The sequence below is a fragment of the Rhinolophus hipposideros genome, assembly GCF_964194185.1.
Source record: "Rhinolophus hipposideros genome assembly, chromosome: 22".
NCBI classification, from domain to species: domain Eukaryota; kingdom Metazoa; phylum Chordata; class Mammalia; order Chiroptera; family Rhinolophidae; genus Rhinolophus; species Rhinolophus hipposideros.
The window spans coordinates 10,334,316-10,355,442 of record NC_138068.1 but is presented as its reverse complement, the minus strand read 5'-3'; the positions used below and the strand labels follow the sequence as shown (position 1 = coordinate 10,355,442).

Below are 21,127 nucleotides of genomic sequence, written 5' to 3'. Positions count from 1 at the left end.
GTGGTATGGTCAGGAAAGGCACCAGGAAGGGGTGGGATGGGTCTCGGAAGAAGTCTAAAATAAAGAGGCTGAGGGTAGGCCTGGGGGAAGGTCCCTGCTGGGAGAAGGCCTCAGAGCTGGGAACCACACAGGTCTGTCTGGGGCTCTGCAGGGACCAAGGCAGGGAAGAGAGAGGAAGCTAGAAACAGATCTAGGAGGGCCCAGGATGCCCCAAATCCTTGCTCCTCTTCTGTCACAAGAATGGAGTTCTAGCTGGCTGCCCAACCGCAGACTCCATTTCCCAGCATCCCTTGCACCAGGTGTGGTCGTGTGATGAGATTATGGCCAGTGTGCTCACTTCCATATCATTTCCTTGAAGGAAAATTGCTCCCTCTGCTTTTCCTCCCTTCCCTCTAGCCACAGGAAGACGGCTATAGTGGTGGTGGAATACACTGTAGCAGATGGTGGAAGGAACCTGGGTCCAAATGGGCAGAGCCACCCCACCCCCCGCCTGCACCACTACTGAGAAATAAACCTTTATCTCACGGAAGCCATTGTCTCTCTTTCCTTCAGCAGCCAACCAAAGTATGGTATACTTTACCTCATCTACCAAGATAAGGGTGCAGGCTCCATCAATAGGTGGGCAGTGGGGTAACTGACATTGAGGTCCAAGGGATGTTATGCAAAAGCAACGTTTTAGGGGAAATTCATGCAACAGAACTGCAGATTCAGTGAAGGGAGAAACAACGAGACATGACGTTGCCTCTGCTTGGACATGAACTTGGAAATGAAAGAGGGGGAACTGTTCACAGAATCTCCTTCCCCAAACACTCAACACCCAGAACCAACAAGGAATTTGGACCGCAGTGAGATCTGCTTACTTGATTATTTCTGTGGCCCACTAAAGGGGAACTGGTTTTGGCAACTCAGAAATCAGTTTATCTGCTGACCACCCACCACAGTGCAGTCTCCCCTGCTGTTGTTATAGCTGGTTTTGCTCTGTGAGCACAGCTCAGCTGGGTGAAGCAAATCCATTCATCCAACAATCCCAGAGGCCCCTCTGGAGCCTATTCGGGGTCCTGGGCCGCCAGTTCCTTTATAGTCAAGAGCTGTGCAGCCCAGGACAGTAGCAGGCACCATTAGCAGAAACCACAGCCTGGACACGTATAAGCCACAGGCAGAAACCTGATTCCCACACAATGACCCAGCGAGGGACAGTGAGCCCACTGCACCAGGACATGGGGCTCCTGTGATGAAGAGCCCCTGGGCCCCCAGGATCCTTGCAAACAGGGTGAGCATGACTACTTGGGTCATGAGGCTCCATCAGTGGCCCAGGGGCCAGCTCAGAGCAGACAGCAGTTCAGAAGCTCCTGAAGACCACGTGCCTCGCCGTCTTCTGCCCTCTCCTTACCCGTGCTCACCCATTGGCTCCTCCAGGCTCCACAGGAGGATTTTAGGTGCCTGTATATGAATCTGGTACCTGGCCCAGCTGTAGGGCCCAGAACTCCGAGGTCACGCAGGCCTAGACCTGACCTCTCTGCAATGTCAGGGACCACAGAGAGGAAGCGCACGCAGCCTGGGAAGCTTCCCCTCTGGCCGGGGCCAAGGGCCACTCAGCACACTGCGTGTGAAATGCCAAGGACACCCCTTCCACCCCGGCCCCGAGGAGAAGCCCAGCCAGCCCTCGGTCTCCCCAGAATCCGTGAGCCCAGGTCAGGGGTGGTGCTAAGGATGAGACAGATACAGAGGGGAGAGGCCGAGCATCAAGGTGTCCACCAGGCAGGGCTGCAGACCTCCTGTTGACAGGGCAGACTCAACCCGAACTGAAGTGGTAACATCCGGGACGATGCCAAAAGCCAACGCAGGCGTAGGGTTTCCACAGGTCAGCTACCATTCTAAGTGTCTCACACAAACTCGGCTCATCCACATGACAACTCTCATTTTACAAAGGAGGAAACTGAGGCACAGGGCAGTGAAGTCATTTGTTCAAGGCCACACAGCTAGGAAGTGAGCAAGCTGGGATCTGAACCCAGACGGGTGGCCCCACTGCCCTATCCACTACCCTCTGGTACCCTGGGTTGCTTCTTAGCAGGCAACCTGAATGGTTTTGGGGTGCAACTACTGGTCAAGAGCAGAGGTCTTGGAAGGGGAGAGACCAAATGCCCCCCGGGAGCCTAGGCAGCCCAGGCAGGGTAGAAAGAACACATGAGAACTTCGATTTCTGATCTTTTTTTAAAAATGATTTTATGTTTCCTCACTCCTGTTTCCTCCTGTCCCCTCGTGGATGAGGAAGTAGTTGATGGGCTCTTAAATCAGGGCTCCCAGAGCCAGCAAGAGAACTCTTCCCTGCTCCTTTTGTACGAAGAACTTTCACTTCTTTTTATGATTGGGAGCTTCACACGGAAGTCCGTGGGACTTGCATCCAACGTGCCCTCCCGCAGGAGGGTCAGCCCACGCTGGGAGTGAGCTCTAGCCAAAGCTGCATGATGCCTGTTCATCTAAAAAGAATTAAGGAAAAAACTCCTGCTTTGCTGCCACGGCTCCTCCTGACTTTTATTGAGCGTTTACTATGAGCCATAAAGAGAGCACTGTTCTGAGTTCTTTGCATGCCTCCATTCAGATCCCCAAGTGACCCCTGAGGGTGACTGCCCTGAACCCCTCCATGCAGAGGGGCTGGCTCATTCACTCACTTCCGCAGTATTGCAACATACTGCCATTTCCTTGTGCTTAGCAAAATGGATTTAGGGATTAACTCATCTGGTTTTAACTAAACCAGTTTCACAACTAAAAAGGACAAGTGTCTTACAAAGGATCAGGCAAAAAAAAGCACCAAAAAACAAAAAAAAAACACCCACGGATTAAAGATCAAACCAATGATGCAAGCTCAAGCACACTGAAATAAAGTGACCAAGGAAAAATTCCTCCTCTCCAAAAGCAAGTTCCTTGCCAACCTATTCTGAGAGAGATGACAGCCATCTAATCAGATTGGCAAGAGGTCAAACAAAAAGATTAGAAACTATCAAGAAGAGGATCAGAAATCAGGATTTGCAATGACTATCATTCACCGTGAACGACACCCTAAGTCACACTATCCCCTGACATTGTAGCTACTTGTGGCATAAAGCCAAGGCAAGTAGCTTCACTGTTAAACATTATTTTTTCTAGCTAGAACATACGATTTTCACAAGTCATCTTGAAGATCAAACTGTATTTAAAAGCCTTTCTACTGCACAGAAAACCATTTCACATTTTCCAAAGAATGCTCATGTTCCACAGTTGATTTATCCTCAAATGACACCAGGAGATAACTTCAGAGATATTATTACTAAAATTAGACAACTAGGGGAAATAAAGCCAAGAGAGCAGGACAAACTAGCCTGCGGCAGGACAGTCTGTAAGTTATAGGGCTGGGCTTCAAAACCAAGTCCCTGTGCCTCAGTTTCCTCATCTGTAAAATGGGGATAATAACACCACCTCCCATCGAGTGTTGGAAGCATGTAACAGGTACTCAATAATTATCAGCGACTCTTATTCTGGGTCACTTTATTTCCTACTACACCCAGAAACAGTGATCACAATAAAGGCCATTCTTTTCTTTTTCTTTTCTTTTTTTTTTTTTTTTAATAAAGGCCATTCTTAAATTGTAAATTTTTCTGGGTCAAAAAGGGTCCCAAAGACCCTTAGTTCTTATTTCCTTGGGCCCTTCCCAGAAGAAAGCATCTGGAAATCACTTCTGCTCTTGGCTGCCAAATTGATTGCTCAATACCCACTCCACAGGGGCCCATGTGAGAAATTTCTTTTCCTGCTGGTTCCAGGAAACTCTGTATCTCCCAGAAGAAATGCTCTGCTTCTTCCTTTTTTGACAATGAATGTTAAGTAACTTATATGTCCTGCTCTTTTCACCTTGGTTGCCAGGAAGCTCAAAACCCACACAGATGCTTAAATGCATCAACAATATTTGCTCTTTAGATTCGCACCTTTGCTGAAAATGGCCATGTGACCCACTCTGGCCAATAAGATGAGGGGGAGGTTTTCCTGGGGCTTATGGTGAAGGTTTTCCTGCATTGGAGAGAAGTGTTCCCTCTCACTGCCCTGGCCATCCCCAAGTCTCCTCCTGCTTTGGACTCACAATGCCTGGAGCTGCTGCTATCCTGAAACCATGAGGGGAAGGCCAAGAAGATCACAAGAGACCCAATCAGAGCTGTGACATCATGAGGCTGGAACAAAAGTCCTTGGAGAACACGTTCTAACAGACACACCTGAGGATCGGGCAATTTTCAGTTGTAGGAAACAGAAACCAAGCCAGGTATTTTAAACAGGAAGAAATGATTTACTCAATCATCAAGGGGCTAGAAGCACCAAGAATCCAGGCCAGGGCTCCCAGCAAACCAAGAGCACTGCAGAACGGCCCCTTCAGGGGGCCACTGGCACTGCCCTACCGGGAAAAGGGAGAGTCAGAAGAGCACCTGCCTGAGCTGATGCTCCAGAAAACAAGCAGACCTGACTGCACCTCGGGCACCGTTGCCTCAACTGTCAGCTGCAAAGCCACCCTGTCCTGTTAGATTACACCCCACCACGAACAGAAAGGACACCCCATGAGTAGACTTGTTGGGGTGATCACTTTGTGAGACATGTAAATGTCTGATCACTATGCTGTCTTGTACACCTGAAATAAATTAATTAACTTATTTGTTTATTAATTATAAGAAAGGATGCCCCGTGCCCTGCCTCCTGAGACCCAGGAAGCTGGAGCCTGGGCCCTGGACTAATGCTACCACAGAAAGCCAAACACGACCGACCGTGGCTGTGCTTTGCTACACAACAGCACAAGGGTGGCATGCATCCCACTCTCGCCTTCCCAACGTCAAGCAGCTGGGTCCGATCTTGGCCAATCATATCCTAACCCCAAGCTACATGGGAGTCCGAGAAATGCTGCCCTTTGTTCTCCAGTCTCAGCCAGGCAGGAAGAAGGGAACGGGACATGGCAAGCACTAATCCATACTTTCCACCTCTTCCCTGAACACGGGCCTCTCTCCTATCTGCAGCCAAACCCTCAACCCATAAGTGACACAGAGTCACACTTAGGATTTCCCCACACAGGGAAAAGAAGTGGAAACCCCAAACACAATGAGTGCCCCAAAATCCAAAGAGTAGAAGGCAGGTGATTCAGAGGACAATCTGTGTCCAAGAGTTTCATCTTTGGTCTTAATCTCCCATTCCGGCTGTATTTACACTGATAATTGATTTTTTTATTTAGTCAGACTTTCCCATTTCCTCCTGAAGATTTGTAGGAAATCTCTAATCATCTGAGGAAGATGTGGGGGTTTAAATAAAGAAATTACAGAGTCAGAAGATCTCAAGAATCCCATCCCCTAATCATCATGATAAGAATATCAATACCTCCCAGGTACTGAGTCCCTACTATGTGCCAGGTATCAATGAAGAAACTGAAGTTCAGAGAAGTTAAGACATTTGCCTAAAGTCACCCAGCAAGGGAGTTTCAGAGCCAGAATTGTGTCTTGGAATGGACCCTTGAATGCCACCCTTGACCTTGGTGTCAAAAGCTCAAAGGCCTATGGGCACCAGGCTGATAAGACAACCTGTAAAGGGGAATGACTGGGGCATAATGGGGAGTGGTGGGGCTGAGGAAAGCGGGAGGCTCCAGTAGCTACTGTCATGGAAAATGGGGGTCCAGTGCATTGATTTTTCAAGAGAAACTCAAAGTCTCGTTTTTTATGTAGACTTAACTGAAAAGTAATTAAAACAATTTTTTTTATATAAACACCATGTAGGCCAAACAAAATAGGCTGCAGGCTGAACCTGGTGCCCAGACCACAGTCTGTGCCTGCAGCTGCACACTCCCTGGGCCCCTCGCCAGCCCAGAGGGCCCCTCCTGCCCCAGACGTACCTCCCAGCCTTCAATGTGGGATTGCAGCTGCTCCAGGGCCTCCAGCTTCTCCATCTGCCGCTTGGTCTCATTGATGTTGGAGCAGACGGTCTTCATGGCCTGCAGAGCGCTCTGGACCGCGGGGTGGTCTGGGTGCTTGCCGGGGGTCCTCTTAGCCAGCTCCTAAGGTAGACGTGAGGGCAGGAATAAGAGACATAAACCCAGAGGGGACCAGACATGGCCTACAGGTCACCTGGCCGGAGCTAAAGCCCAGCTCTGCTATGTGCAAACTGTGTGATCTGCGGCTGGGAAACATCATTGATTCATTCATTCATTCATTCATTCATTCAATAAATGTCCCCTTCACAGCAGGCAGTGTTCCAGGATCTGGGGATACATTTTTTTAATAAAACAGAGAAAAATTCCTTACCTGGTGGGTAATATACTCTGTACTCTCATATAAAGGAGATCAACCAAAAAAAAGAAAAATCAAGTATATAATTTAATGTCAGGCAATGATAAAAACTATGAAGACAAATCAGAATAAGGGGCTACAGGGTGTTGGGTAAGGAGGTATGCTTTCAAATATGGAGGTCAGGAAAGGCCCCTCAGAGGAAGTGACATTTGAACAGAGCCCTAGATAACGCCAGGGAGGGAGTCCTGCCAGACTTTGGGAAAAGTGTGCCTAATAGAAGGAACAGCAAATGGAAAGGGTGTGAGGTGGTAACCTGTGTGGTAGATAACGGAATAGCGAGGAGGCAGTGGGCTGGAGTGGAGTACAAGAGAGAGAAGAAGTAACAGAGAGAGAAACAGAGACTGGCAGATAGAAGGGGTGGCCGCTGATATTTCCCCTGCCCAGTGCATTTTCTCATCTGTATAATGGCTATAAAACATACCCACCTTCGCCAGGACGTAGCAGGGAGTGTAAAGAGGGCAGTCAGAGCAGATTCTTAACCCGTGCACTTCCCCCACCATCATTTCTCACTCTCATCTCACCCCTCACAAGCACAGGAGGGGACTTTCTAGAGGTAAGACCAGTCTTAATCAAAAGGTTTCATCCACGCAGTAAGTGTGATGAGAGAGGAACCGAGAAGGAAGGAATTCGCTGGGCCTCAAAAGATAATCAGGGATTTTCCGGCCAAATCACTCAATGGACAGGACCATGCCAGCAAATGTAAGTTTCTTTACTCATGGGACCCAGACATGCCCAAAGGTTCCAGCGTCTCCCCATTTCTCTGCTCCTTTGAAAACCATGGATGTGACACGTGCTGTCATGGTGGTTCCAAGCAGAGTCACACTCGGCCACTGGGTGACCTTGGGCCAGTTACCCCCTGTGCCAAAGCCTCAGATTCATCCTCTGAAAACCAGTGATGATGAGGATGAGGATGATGACGATGGCAGCAGCTAACACCTACTGAACCTTCACTCTACACTTGTGAGGCAGGTTCTATAATTACCCCCATTTAACAGATGAGGAGACTGGGACCCAGCAGGATCGCCCAAGGCCTCCAAGAAGTAAGAGGAGGAATCTGGATTTGAACGCGGCCTCTGGTTCTACTCACGGTCATGGTGAGGAGTACATCACATACTGCAGGAAAAGTACCTTCACGGTAAAGTGCATACCCCGTAAGCACACAATCTTTGTATAAGCAAAGGCCCCGAGGCAGCGAGAAACAGCAAGGAAGCCGCCACAGAGTGAGCAACAAAGAGAAGGGTGGGCAGGCAGTGAGGTTTGACACGCACACTGAGACCAGATCATGTAAGGCCGTGGTAGGTGGGGTCTTTGGGTTTCATCCCAAGAGCATGGGGGGAGGAGTTCGGGGTTATGAGCTGCAGCCTGACACCATCCTTGAAAGGATCCATCCCTCTGGCTGCCAAGATGAGGATGGACTGGAGGAAATACATGGCCAATGTAAAAGCAGGAAGACCAGCTGGTGGCTACTGCAGGTGTGCAGGTAAGAGAGGGTGGTGGCTAGGAACAGGAAGCTCTGTGCCGCATTCCTTCATCCATCCATCCATCCATCCATCCATCCATCCATCCATCCATCCATCCATCCAGTGAGGCTTCCCATATACCTGACCTCACACTGGGCCCTCTGCTGGGGACACAGACGCTGCAGACACTGCACAAGCCCTCCTGGAATCGACAGCCTGCTTGTACGCACGTACACAGGTCAATTACCACCTCCTACCTACACACGTGACGAGGAACTCAGTTCATCTCACCAAAGCACCCCAGTCCCACATTCTGTGAATGAACAGTTTTGAGCATCCAGACCTCTGTCAGGCCCGCCAAGGCCCAAGAAGCGAGGGTGGCTCTCCATTTCCTCCTAGTAAACGGGAACAGAGGCTGCCAATTACAGGGACCCCCCAACCCAGATCCATCACCCCCTTCTTCTAAAGCAGGGGTCAGATGACAGCCTGAAGACCAAACCGATAGAGAAAGCTTTATTGGAACACAGCATGCCATTCATTTCCACATTGTTCATGCTGCTTTCATACTACGGTGGAATGGCCTCTGTGCGGCAGAGACCATGGGGCCCACAAAACTTAAAATATTTATTCTCTGGTTCGGTTTTCACCAATGAGATGCGAGCAGCTTCCATTTTCTTTTCCCTTTTCCTTTTCCCTCTTCCCCAGGCTGGAATGTCGACATACTGTGAGCACCTGAGACCCTGGTGGTGAGGGACATACCCCAGGGTGGCAGAACCTGGGCCTGGATGGCGTGGAGCCACCACGTTACCCCTGGATTGCTTAGCACAGAAATAAACTTACACATTAAGTCACTATAATTTGAGTCCCTGTCACTGCAGCTAAAATATACCTCAATACAAAAGAGACCCCATCTTGGGATGTCACCTGGGATAAATTCTCCGTGACATTTGTGTTCTTCCTTCTGTTGGCTCTGTTTAGCTTGGCCATCGTAAAATGCAGTGAGTGAATTATCCCCACTTGACAGATGGGGAAGCTGAGGTTCACCTGGAGGTGAGATCACTTGCCCAAGGTCACAGACCGCTAAGTGGTAGAGCCAAAATTCAAACCCACACAGTCAAGCTCCGGAGGCCATGTTTTTCACCAGGGCACTATGGTTCTCCAGCCTGTGCCCCTGGTCCTGAGGCCCAGAGAGGTGAAGCCTCTTGTCCAAGGCCACAGAGCCAGAAAGCAGGACCTGGTGGACACTTAACCACATCAACAGGTCCCTCCAGAAGCAGTACCAGTAGAAAAGGAACATGCCCCAAAATTAGGCTCTTAGAACACAAAATGTCTGAGCAGGGGCAGGCCCTGGGGAATCCTTAGAAAGACTGAGGGCGGAGAAGGGAGGGGGAGTGCCAGAGGCCCCCCTGCCAATCGGCAGCGGAAGCCCCTCCAGAGCCAGGCTAGTGACCTTTCCCAGCATCCGCCGCATGAGCCCCATGTGGTTTCATAAGCAGGCTTGAGGTAAGGACTTCCTAGAAGAGAGGATGTCAGAGTACAGGAACCTGGCATTTCCGCGAGGCACTTCCTCCCCGCCGACCACGGTTTTAGCAAAAGGCAGCTACTGGTGCTGGCTGTGCACAGGCCCATCATGCCCCGGAGTTGTGGGCCCTGCCCATAGTGACGCCACAAGAGGACAGCCTGGGACCCAGGCCCTCCAAGTCCAGGCCAGCGCTAAGAAGACAGATCCCTGAAACCACAGTGTGAAAACAAAGCTGGATGTGTCACTGGAAGAAGTGACAACATCCCTCGCCGTGACATGGAGTTGGTGGAGGTCCAAAAGGAGACATGGTGGTTGGAAAGCCATGCTGTCCTCTCCACAAAGAGAAAAAGGCAGCAGCCCGCGGGGGTGTGGGGTGTCACCAATGGGGGCTGGATCAACAGAGGACAGAGGACATGCACTTTCTCACTTTCTGAGGACACTTCAGCCAGCTCCAGGAGGGGCTGATCCTGCCCCCAACGGTTGGCTTCGTCCCCAGACTTCTGCCCAAGGCACCACCATCTAAGCCCAGGGGCCAAGCCGGGATCGCTAGCAAGCATTTTCCTGTACTTGCAGTACTGGGGACCCCTCGTGCCATATCTAGGGTGACAGCAGAACATAAACGAAGAGGAACTGATGAGACCCACCACCACTTAAAGAAAACAAGAAGCGAAAAACATCCAGAAATCCAAGAAAACCCAGAAGTGAAAAGCTGCACAGCACGGCACTCCACGCAGGCACACTGCATGAAAATTTCACGCAAATGTATTTCGGATTTTATCCATTTCAGCCCCTGCTTCAAGTCTGGGAGAATTGACGCCCCATCGATTAGGAATTAATAGAGGAAAGGAAATAATGCTGACAGGTCTCAAAAACTCCATCCTTCTACTGGGAGAGGTAAGGGGAAACAGTGGGAAGAGGGCTCAACATGGGGGTTCGTGGTCTGGCTTTGACCAGGACATACAATGTGACCTCAGGCAACTCACCTCCCTTTTCTAAGTTTAGGTCTCCTGGCTAAGCAATGCATGGACTGGATCAGAGCCCAGGTTACAAACCAGGCCCTACCAGGCAAATGCTATACTGCCAGCCTTTCTCAGCAAAGCACAAGCCCTGGGTACCCTGGGCCTGTGTTTCCACCTGACAGTAACAACTGGCCTGAATAGTGGCCACCCCCTTCAATGGGACATGTGCTCTGCAGTCTGCCACAGTACCCACCCCACCGGGTTATTCCAGTCCATTCTCGTTCTGCACATGCCCTGCAGGCACCTGTGTTTGAGACCCTGGATTGGTAGGTCTCTACTGACATTCAGTGGTAGGGCACCAACATTCAGGGGCTTTATACCCAACTTCCAAAGGAGGCCCTCACATGGCTCACTGTAAAAGTCTATATACCCTGCACTCCCAATTCCAGGTTCTATCTATAGAGACATTTCTCTGGAAAGAAGAGCAAAATTGTGAGAAATGATGATGGTGTTACCTATAAATTCCAATTTAGTAGAGACAGACATAAAAAAATGGAAGAAAGAAAAAACAGAGTAATTGCATCAAAAACTAAAACTGTGCAGTGGCTGGATGGCTCAGTTGATTAGAGAGCGAGATCTGATGAACAGGGTTGCCGGTTCGATTCCCACATGGGCCGGTGAGCTGCGCCCTCCACAAGTAGATTGAAGACAACGAGCTGCCGCTGAGCTTCCAAAGGGGTGGCTGGATGGCTCAGGAGGTTAGAGCGCGAGCTCTCAACAACAAGGTTGCCGGTTCAATTCCCGCATGGGACGGTGGGCTGCGCCCCCTGCAACTAAAGACTGAAAACAGCAACTGGACTTGGAGCTGAGCTGCGCCCTCCACAACTAGATTGAAGGACAACGACTTGGAGCTGATGGGCCCTGGAGAAACAGGAGCTGATGAGCCCTGGAGAAACACATTGTTCCCCAATATTCCCCAATAAATCTTTTTAAAAAACTAAAACTATGCAAAATAAAGCAAGAAAGAGGGATAAAAGCGGCATAACAGGGGACAAATAAATATTTTTTAAAAGATCATAGAAATAAGTTCAAATGTATCAATAAACACAATAAAGATAAGTGGGCTAAATTTCCTGTTAGTAGATAGGGAATTGACAGATCAGATTTAAATTTTTACTTTATGCTGTTTATAAAAGAAGTACATAAAACCTAAGAACAGAAACTGGTTGACAGTAAAAGGAGGAAACAAGATATATCATGAAAACACTAATAAAAAAATCACTATAGGTATTAATATTGGACAAAACAGACTTTGAGACAAAAATAGCTAATACTTATTAAGCACTTACAAGCAATTTACAAGGATTGTTTCATTTAATCTTCACAATAACTCCTGACTAAGGCACTATCTGACAGAGGAAACTGAGGGACAGAGAGTTTAAGTCACTTCTCAAAGAGCCAACTCCAATAAGTGCGGGAGCTGGAATCAATAAAAATAAAAATCATTACAATATTGGAGTAGCTAACATGTGCCAAGCATGACTACCTAGAGATAGGCAGAGTGTCCACATGAGTTTTCTCATGCATTGTCTCATCTAATCTTTGCAGCAAGCCTGGGAGGCAACTACCATGCCCACTTTGCAGATGAGGCAATGGAGGCACAGAGAGGTTAAGCAACTTGTGCCTGGTCACACAGCTAAGAGGTGAAACTAGAATCACATAGAGCATGGCAGAAAGCAGAATGCAAGGGTAATCGTGGAAGGCTCCTTGGAAGATCAAGTATCCAAGCTTGGCTTGGAAAGGAAGAAAGCAGGTCCTCCACCCTGAGGGAGACAGGCTTCATTCCCTGAACTGTTGTTACTCACCACACAGGAAAGAGCCTAAATTGGGGCTGGTTCAGATTGAGGTGCTGGGGCAGCTGTGGGCAAGGTGTCAATGCTCAGCCCGAGAGGCAGAATGGAGAGTGGGCACTGTGGTTGGGTGAAGACGGGAAGCGGGGCAGAGAAGGCCACAGTGCAGAGACCTCTGACTTCCTGTGCCTTCTCAGCACGGCAGTGACAATGCCAGATCCCTGGCAAATGGGCGGCTCATTGCATAACGTCAGAGTCTGATGAGAACTCCAAAGAGATGACCCAAAGTATGCAGGACAATATAGGAGACGCTGGCACACTGATACAAAAACCACTCTCCAATAGAAAATGGGCAAATGATGTGAGGAGGCAATGCTAATAAAGTGCACCCCCCCCCATTGCCACGACCCTACCTGGGCCGCTGAGGTCAGCGCCTCCCTGGTCTCCCCACCTCCGCTCTCACAACCTACAGTCCCCTGTCCACACACAGCCAGAGGGAGTCCATGAGAACTAAGTCAGATCCTGTCCCGCCTTTGCTCAGAACCTTCCCATGGTGTCCACCTCACTCAGAGAAGACACAGGTCCCACCGTGGCCCACGAGGCTCTGCATACTCTGGCCTCGTCACCTCTCTAATCTCACTCCCCCACCGTCCCCCTCACATACTCCTCTCCAGTCACACTGGCCTCCTCGCTGTTCCTCAGACACAGCCCTGCCTTGGGGCCTTAGCACTGGCTGTTCCCTCCGTCTAGAGGACTCTTCCCTAGGTACCTACATAGCCCCCTTCTCACCTCCTTCAAATTTGCTCAAACATCACCTTCTCAGTCCATCACTCCTGGCCCTTCCTAGCCCTCTCAGCCTGGTCTCTTTTTTCCAAAGCACCCATTCCATCTAAACAAGCATACACATTTCCTATTCATTCGTTATGTCTACCCCCAATAAAATCTCAATTCCACAGAAGGAGGTGGGTATTTTGCTTTTGTTTGTTTGGGGTTTTGTTTTTGTGGGCAGTGTTTGCTCACTCCGTCTCACTAGCACCCAGTCCAATGCCTGACATATAACAGTTCTCAATAAAGAGCTAGTGAGTGAATAAATGAATGGCTTCAAAGACCCGAGACACTGCAGCACCAACTGTGGCTCCCTTGGAGGTAAGCAGGAAGACGGAAGGGATTTGCTAACTAACTAATGTCCACTGTGTCATTCCCTGTGTTGTAATGCTGTCTTCTCCCCTCCACCACTGACCCACCACACATCAAGTTTTCTCACGTGCCACCTAAAATCCTTTGGAGAGCTGTGGGTGGCACACGTCCCACACACGCTCTGGGAAACCTCACTTTTCCAGCCATTCTCCTGCACCAAGAAGTGATGCCAATACCTCCTTAGTGATGGACCACGTCCATCCCCAGGGGCGCCATACCGCTGACAACCAAGGAGACAGACATAACTGTTGAATGGCAATGTGCTCACGCTGACGCACATCCCCCCAGACGAACACGGGAGGTGGGGAAGACATTGGAGACTGTGCAGGGCCCCAGGCTACACCCTGAACAGCCATTCTGCAAACAGCATCCCTGACACACACCCACTGCAGCAACTGTCCCAAAGAGACGGCTCCTAGGATATGATCTGTTTGGTCCCTGGATGTTTGACAAGCTTTAAATCAAGCTGACATTTGGAAATCAGGAGCTTTCACGTAGAAGTCCCAATATCTAGATTCAGAAACTGTTGGCAACACTAGGATGGCATTTCCATAGTCATTCAATGAGTAAGTACAAGGCACCTACTGTGTGCCAGGCACCATTCTGGGCACTGGGGAATATTCCTGAGGAAATGCCCAAATCCTTGACCAAATCCTGATATCCTAATGAGGGAGATGGAAAATTAATCTGCACACCATGAGTTATAAAACAGAATGCGAGCCTGCAACAGGTGCTGTGAAGAAAAATAAAAGCAGGCTGAGGAGACAGGGAATGGCAGAGGCAGCACTTCCACAGGTAGTCAGAGAAGGCTTCTCAGAGGAGGGGACATCTGAGCAGCAGAGTCCTGACAAGATTAGGGAGTGAGCCTCGGGATATCTGGGGTAATGATGTCTTAAGCAGAGGAAACAGCAAGTGCAAAGGCCCTGAGGCAGGAACCTGCCTGCTGTGTTCATGGAGGCAAGTGTGGCTGGAACAGAGTGAGAGACAGTACGCAGAGAAGGAGAGAAGGTCAGAGGGGAAATATGGATTAGACAGATGTGTAGCACCTTGTAGGTGATAATGGGGAGGAATTTGGATTTTGATCTGAGTGACTGGGAAGCCGCTGGAGAGTTTTGAGTAAAGAAGAGATTTGAATTGATATAGGTTTAGCTGCTGAGTTGAGAACAGACTACAGAGCACAAGGGTCGAGGCAGGGAGACCCACTGGGAGCTGTGGCAGTGACCCAGAAGAGAGGTGGAATGAGGAGCTAGAAGGGCTGGACCCTGCATAGGTCCTGAAGGTAGAGCCATCAGGACTCCCTAATGGACTGGATGTGGGCGTGGGTCAGAGATAACGCCCAGGTTTAGCCTGAGCAACTAGAAAGAAAACAGGCCATTTATGGAGAGGGGGGCAAAGGGTTGGGGTGGGAGACGGGGAGGACAAGCACTTGGTGCAGGGCATTTAGGAAGGAGATGCCTGTGAGACATCTAAGTGGAAAAGCCGAGTGGGCAGGAGAACAAGTCCCACCTGAGTTGAAGGGAAAGGTCCAGGCTGGACGTCGTCAGCACAGAATCAGAGTTTAAAGCCATGGGAATGTCCGCACAAAAACTTGTACGTGGATGTTCATAGCAGCACCAGTCATAACCTCCAGAATCTATGAACAACCCAAATGTCCATCAACAGATGAATCGACAAACAAAATGTGGCCTATCCACATAATGGAATAGTATTCAGTCATGAAAAGGCATTAAGTTGTGCTACCTGCTGCAAACACTGTGCTAAGTGAAAGAAGCCAGACACAAAAGGTTACATATTATATGATCCCATGTATATGAAATGTGCAGAATAGGCAATTCATAGAGCCAGGAAGTAGATGAGTAGGTGCCAGGAGCTGGGGGGAGGAGAGAAAAGGGAAGTGACTACTAATGGATCTGTAGTTTCTTTTGTGAGTGATGAAAATATTCTCAAATCATTATGGTGATGGTTGCGCAACTTTTGAATATGCTTTTCTTTTAAAAGGCCACAGAGTAAATAAGGCCACTACGGAAGCAAGTCTAAATAGAAGAAGGGCCCAAGGACTGAGGCCTGGAGCCCATCTATGGTTACAGGTCTAGAAGCTGAGGAACCAGCAAAGGAGACTGAGAAGAAAGGGCCTGACAGGTAGGAGGCAAAAGGGGCACTGGAGTGGCAGCTGCCCCTTTTAGACAGATGTGCCCTCCAATTGGCCCCCACCTGCCTCACCCACTTCCATTACTCACCAGGCCCTCATGGGGCCCAGTGCAAGACCGGAGGCCCTGAGGGGCAGAGACTGGGTCTGTCTTGTTTGCAACTATCGGTCCCGAGCCATGTCAGCAGCTGGTACACAATAAGTGCCCCAATAAGATCTGTGCATCACCAGGAAACGACTAAAAGGGTCAGTGACAGTCGGTCTCCCTCGGACACCTGCCATTTAAGTACCAGGGGTATTACCCCAAACCTGAATCACTTCCTTGGAAATGTCGATGGAAAACTCAACAAAGTCTGAAAATGCCAACTGTCTATCCCCGGCTTGGGCTGACGGCTGAAATAGAATGTTCTGGCTATTCTTAGGCAATGTTCAAGTTCAGCTTTTTGGGGCTGTTCCCAAAGAGGCTTTCATTCTCGCCTCTTCCCTCTTCCCTCTTCCTACCCAGGCGCCTCAATCCTGTTCGCCTACTCAATTCAGAGTTCAGCTCAAACAAGGGGGCTCAGAGAGCCACAGGGACACCTGCGAGGGCCTCAGAATCGGAGGGGCCGGAGGGGCAGGACTGCCCCCCAGCTCATGGGGTCATCTTTTAAAACCCACTGGAAAATGTGACAGAAAGGAGGAACCCAGGAGGGGTATGAAGAGTTCCCCTCAGTCCCAGCTGTTTTCTGATGCAAACATTCCAGCTGCGGGTGCCAAAGGCCAGGACACTGAGCAAATCTGTCAGGCGGGCGGCATGGCATGTCCCCACAGGAATCTAAGGCCCTGCCGGCTGCTCCCCCAGCGCTCTTTGAGCCCCGGATAAACACAGCTGGAGACGAGGAAACAGGGCCTGTAAACACCATTTGGTCAAAAGAGCAAACCCACAGCCCAGCTTGATCATCGTTTCCTGTGGGCAGTTATTCCTCCATCGGTTGCAGGCCGCCTCTGTCCCTCTCTCTACACTTCGGGAAATCCGGAGCCCAGAAATCCCACCAGACCAGACTGTGGCCCTGGGGCTGAGCAGGCCTCAGAAATGCAAGGGCCTCACAGTGAGAGCTTAGGGTCCAGCCATACACACGGGTCCAGCCCCACTGGCTATTAAAATATGTACGGACACTGCCACTCCAAGTGCATGCTGGGGTTCCAGACTTTCCCAAGATCCAGAACCCAAAGGGTTAACACCTAGGGAACCTTGGCTGGGTTCTGGGGCCAGAGCTGCAGGTTCCTCTAATAGGTCAGATGCTCAAGGTTTTGAAACCCAGGAAAGAAGGAACAGACCAGCCACTGAGCCAAGAAACACGAGGCCACCGACCTTCCCAGACCCCGACTTAGGGAGTTGAAAAGGTCAGCATCCCCAACAAGCAGCCTATTGGCAGCTTAAGTCCTCAAAGTGCTTCTCGATAGGCAATGAAGCTGATGGGTTAGGAAGCCGAGTTTCAACTTCCCTAGAATCGACTGGCCAAGTTCAAATCATGGTTCATCCTCCCTGCTAATGTATGGCCTTCCACAGGCCACTTCCTTTCTCTGTACCTCTTGCCTCATCTCTAAAATGGAGCTAATCAGAGTGCCTACCTCGTTGGGTTGCTCTAAGATTTAAGTAAATAAGTGTCTAATCATCATATCAATCATATCAGGACTATTAATACAAACTAAGTAGTACAGATGAGAAACTGAGGCATGGAGAAGTGACTGGCCCACAGTCACACAGCTAATAAATGGCAGAGCTGGAATTCGAATCCAGGCTGCATGGTTTGGCTCTCATCCAGGCGTCAGCAAACTTTTTCTATGAAGGGCCAGATAGTAAATATTTTAGGTTTTAGTGATCACATCCAGTCTCTATCTCCTATTCTTCTTTGTTTGTCTTTTTTTTTTTTTTACAACCCTTTAAAAAATGTAAACACCATTCTGAGCTCATGGGTTGAACACAAACAAGCCAATGGGCTAGATTTGACCCATGGGCCACAGTTTTGCCAGCCCCTGCCCTAAACCACTATGGAATACTACCTCTTCAATGTTAGCAACTAATTCACATTTGGAAGACACACCCAACAGATCAAATGAAGAACAGGGCGCGTCCAATTCAGTCCACAGGCTGCCAATTTACAAGTTCCACGTGGCACTTCTGCACCAAGGTGAAGAGCTGAGCTATGTATGGCCTTGCCAACATCTGACCAGGGATGAAAGCAGCTACAAGAACAAGTGCAGAAGTTCCTTTTGAGCTCCCTGGGGGGGATAAACAGCAGCAGGCCAGAGGAGGTGCAGGGAGAGCTGTGTCCCACCTCCCACAGGCCTGCACGCATTGCATGCCTGTGCTCACAGGCAGAGATGATGGCCCCAGGGTCTGGTCCAGCTCAGAGGCTCAAGTGTCATCCACCTTCTCCAGCAGAAAACCAAGCTCACCAATTCCCTAGTACTCTTCCCCTCTCCGCTCTCTTCTCATGGCACAAGGATGCATGTCACCCCAGGGAGCAGGTGCGTGAATGAGGCACCATCGGCCAAATTAACCCACCAGCAGGGACCCAAGGAACAGCTGTCAGATACAAGACCTTGAGGACAGAGCCAGGGCAAGCTCGGGCCAACAGCCGCCATTTCCAAGGGCTGAAAACCCTGGGCTGAGAGCAGCAGATGGTGGCAGAGCCATCCGCCCTGCTGGGGATCTGCCTAGAAGCTGGACCTGAAGCTAAGAATCAAGACTTCTTGGGTTCCTATACAAGTAATAAATCTACCCCTGATCTGCCTGACCAAGACTAGTCAAAGGTGGCTGCACAGCGAGAGACAGCAGGTGTGTGGATGCTGTGGTTCACCCACCCAGCATCCACCCATCCTCTTCCACACATAGCCCAGATTTTAGTAAGGAGGGTCCAGTCTTTCCCCCTCACCGGGCTTTTGGCCCGTGGGATCCAGTGATTGGTGGGAGGTTGGAGCACATGACACCAGTCTAAGCCAATTAGAGATCCCTTGCTCAGAGTGACTGGTATGAGGCACCTGACCTCGATCTCAGCCAACCAGAGCCCAACATTGCGCAGCTCATAGTGACTGGAGTAAAGCCCAAGTCCAAGTGTATGGGAGGAGGAGAAATGGCACAAGCAAAGGCTTCATGTCATTGGTTCAAGTTAAAGTACATGATGCAGGCCCAAACCATTCAGAATACCACACTGTCCTGGCCACAGATGGCGAGAGCCTGAGTCACTCTCAGGACTTTTGTCAGAGCTACTAGAAGAGAGGTTCACTCTTTCCCACTGTCCTTGAACTTGAGAGGGTGGGAGGCCAAAGTAACTACAGCCCTCTGCTGCCGTGCTGAAAATAAAGCTGAACAGTGGCAAGCAGAGCTGAGCAAGGGAGAAAAAGGCAGGGTCCTCATAGGATCCAGCGTGGCCGAAAGCCGACACCGTCCCTGACTTCTCAGCTCCTTCAACTAACACGCTTTATTTTAAGCCAGTCACAGCTGGGTTTTCTGTCACTTCAAATGTGAGGAAAGCAGTTGGGTGGAGGTCTCACCTTGAGGAGGAGGGGGTACTTGCAGATCCTCTGAATTGGAGACAGCAGGTAGCCCTCCAGAGGGATGTCTGTGGTCTTCCGGCCGCCCAGAAGCATGCAGCTCTGCAAAGGAACAGGAGACCTTCGTTAAAATGCACCAAGGACATAGCAAAAAGATTGGGCCACCCTCGAATCACCAGGGGAAGCACTCTCAAAACGCAGCTGCAGACTTTGGAAGCAATTTAGCAACACCCAGGAGAGATGGACACGTGCATATTCTACAACCCAGCCTAAGGCCTCTATCGGGGGTTACCAAATCCTGCCCAGTCCTTACTTTGGTAATTCAAGTTTTATCGGAACACAGCCACATCTATTTGTTTACATACTGACGGTGGCTTCTTCCAAGTAATCATGGCACAGCTGAGTAATTATAACAGAAACCGGAAAGTCACAAAACCTGAAATATTTATTATCGTGCCTTTCACAGAAAAGCTGCCAACCCCTGATCTACAGAAACTTTCACCTACGCACTCCAGGAGACAGAAATGTGGACATTCAAAACTGCCTTAAAAAAAAAAAAAAAAAACTGCCTTGCTTGGAATTGCAAAAAAGAAGAAGAAACCGAAGTACCCATCAACTAAAGAATGGAAACACATGTTCGCAGTAATTTATGCGATGGTACAGGGCACCTCGGTGAAAATGGAAGCACTAAAGGTATGCAGAGCTCCATGGATGAACCTCAAACACATACTCTTGAGCAAAAAAACAAAGGATATACACAGTATGAGCCCATTTAAAGCTTTTAAAGGCACGCAAAATTGTTTACAGAGAACACGTCTGTAGTAAAATAGAAAGATGCATGGGAAAGACATGATGTACCAAGTTTTAGTGGGAGTTCCCTCTGGGAATGGAGGGTTATTGGATTTGGGAAATGAACCTGGAATCTTTAACTGCTACCGAAAAGGTTTTCTTTCTTTCCCTGGAAGGTGGGGACATGAGTGCTGTCACAGGAATACCTGTAAATACCACAACTCTGTCAGGAATCAAATACAGTCACCCACCAGGCCCTGGCCACACCGGTCAGCTCAGTGCTACCTGTAGCCACCCACACCAGCACTGCCTTCCTGCCAGCCCTTTCCTGTGCTCATGCTACACCCCCTACCTAAAATGCCTTTTCGTCCCCCAATAATAAAAACAGTATTATCCTCATCCATTGCTCACACTAAGAGCTTATGATGTGCCCACAGGCACGAGAGCTCCAACCCTGACCGCCAACCTCGCACGAACTAAACACTAGTAGTATTCCCATTGCACAGCTCGGGCAACTGGGGTTGGGGAGCTTTAGTGTTTCTCCCCAAGGTGACCCCAGGACAAGTGAGCGACACACGTGGGATCTACACCCAGGCAGGCTGACCAAGAGCCTGGATTTGGAACAATGACGCCAGGCCACCTTAGCACAAGCCAAGCCACCCTACCTCCTGGAAACCTTCCCTACCTGCTCTCAATTCCCAAGACTCCTTACTCCAGGCACCTCCATAGTAGGTTGTTTGTTCCACGTGGCTCAAAATCACATGCAGGTATTATCCTCACCTTTGGAGAGGCTCTTCTTGGAGCCACGGGCCTCCAACCTGAGAATCCGTTTTGTGGATGCCAGGAATCATGAGTTACATGTCTGTGGTTCCCACACAGACACTCGCAGTCCTGGGTTCCTAGGGCTCATTATGTGCCCAACGTATGCATGAGTGGATGAATGAATGAATAAATGAACCAATGGATGAATGAACAAACTGCCAGCACATCCAGCAATGAGCAGACCTCCGTCTTCCTCCTCACCACCACACTAGCGGATTGAAAATGAAAACAGGACTCTTGGGAAAAGGGATTCCCATCCTATCATTTATTCATTCATTCATTCTACAAATACATATTGTGTGCTTACTATGTGCTGGGCATAGTTCCAAGCACTGGGGGAACTTCTCAACAAAGCAGATACGTCCCCTGCTAGTATTCCAGTGAAAATAAGACTAGAGAACATTTACCATGTGCTCACCAGGCGCTAGGCACTGTGCCTCATGCTTCACCAATAGGTAAATTCATCCTCACAGCCCCAGAGTAAGCACGGGCAACTCTTTCCCT

General features: G+C 49.5%; 1 protein-coding gene across 1 annotated transcript in view; it reads right to left on the bottom strand.

Moving 5' to 3' along the window:
* Nucleotides 1-21,127, bottom strand: part of PREX1 (phosphatidylinositol-3,4,5-trisphosphate dependent Rac exchange factor 1) — a 177,841-nt gene that overhangs the window by 69,574 nt on the left and 87,140 nt on the right. Inside the window, exons 5-6 of the mRNA XM_081034717.1 lie at nucleotides 19,013-19,114; nucleotides 5,888-6,049 (exon numbers count right to left, since the gene is read on the bottom strand). Coding sequence (XP_080890843.1) covers nucleotides 5,888-6,049; nucleotides 19,013-19,114 — 264 coding nt within the window. The remainder of the gene's footprint in view (nucleotides 1-5,887; nucleotides 6,050-19,012; nucleotides 19,115-21,127) is intronic.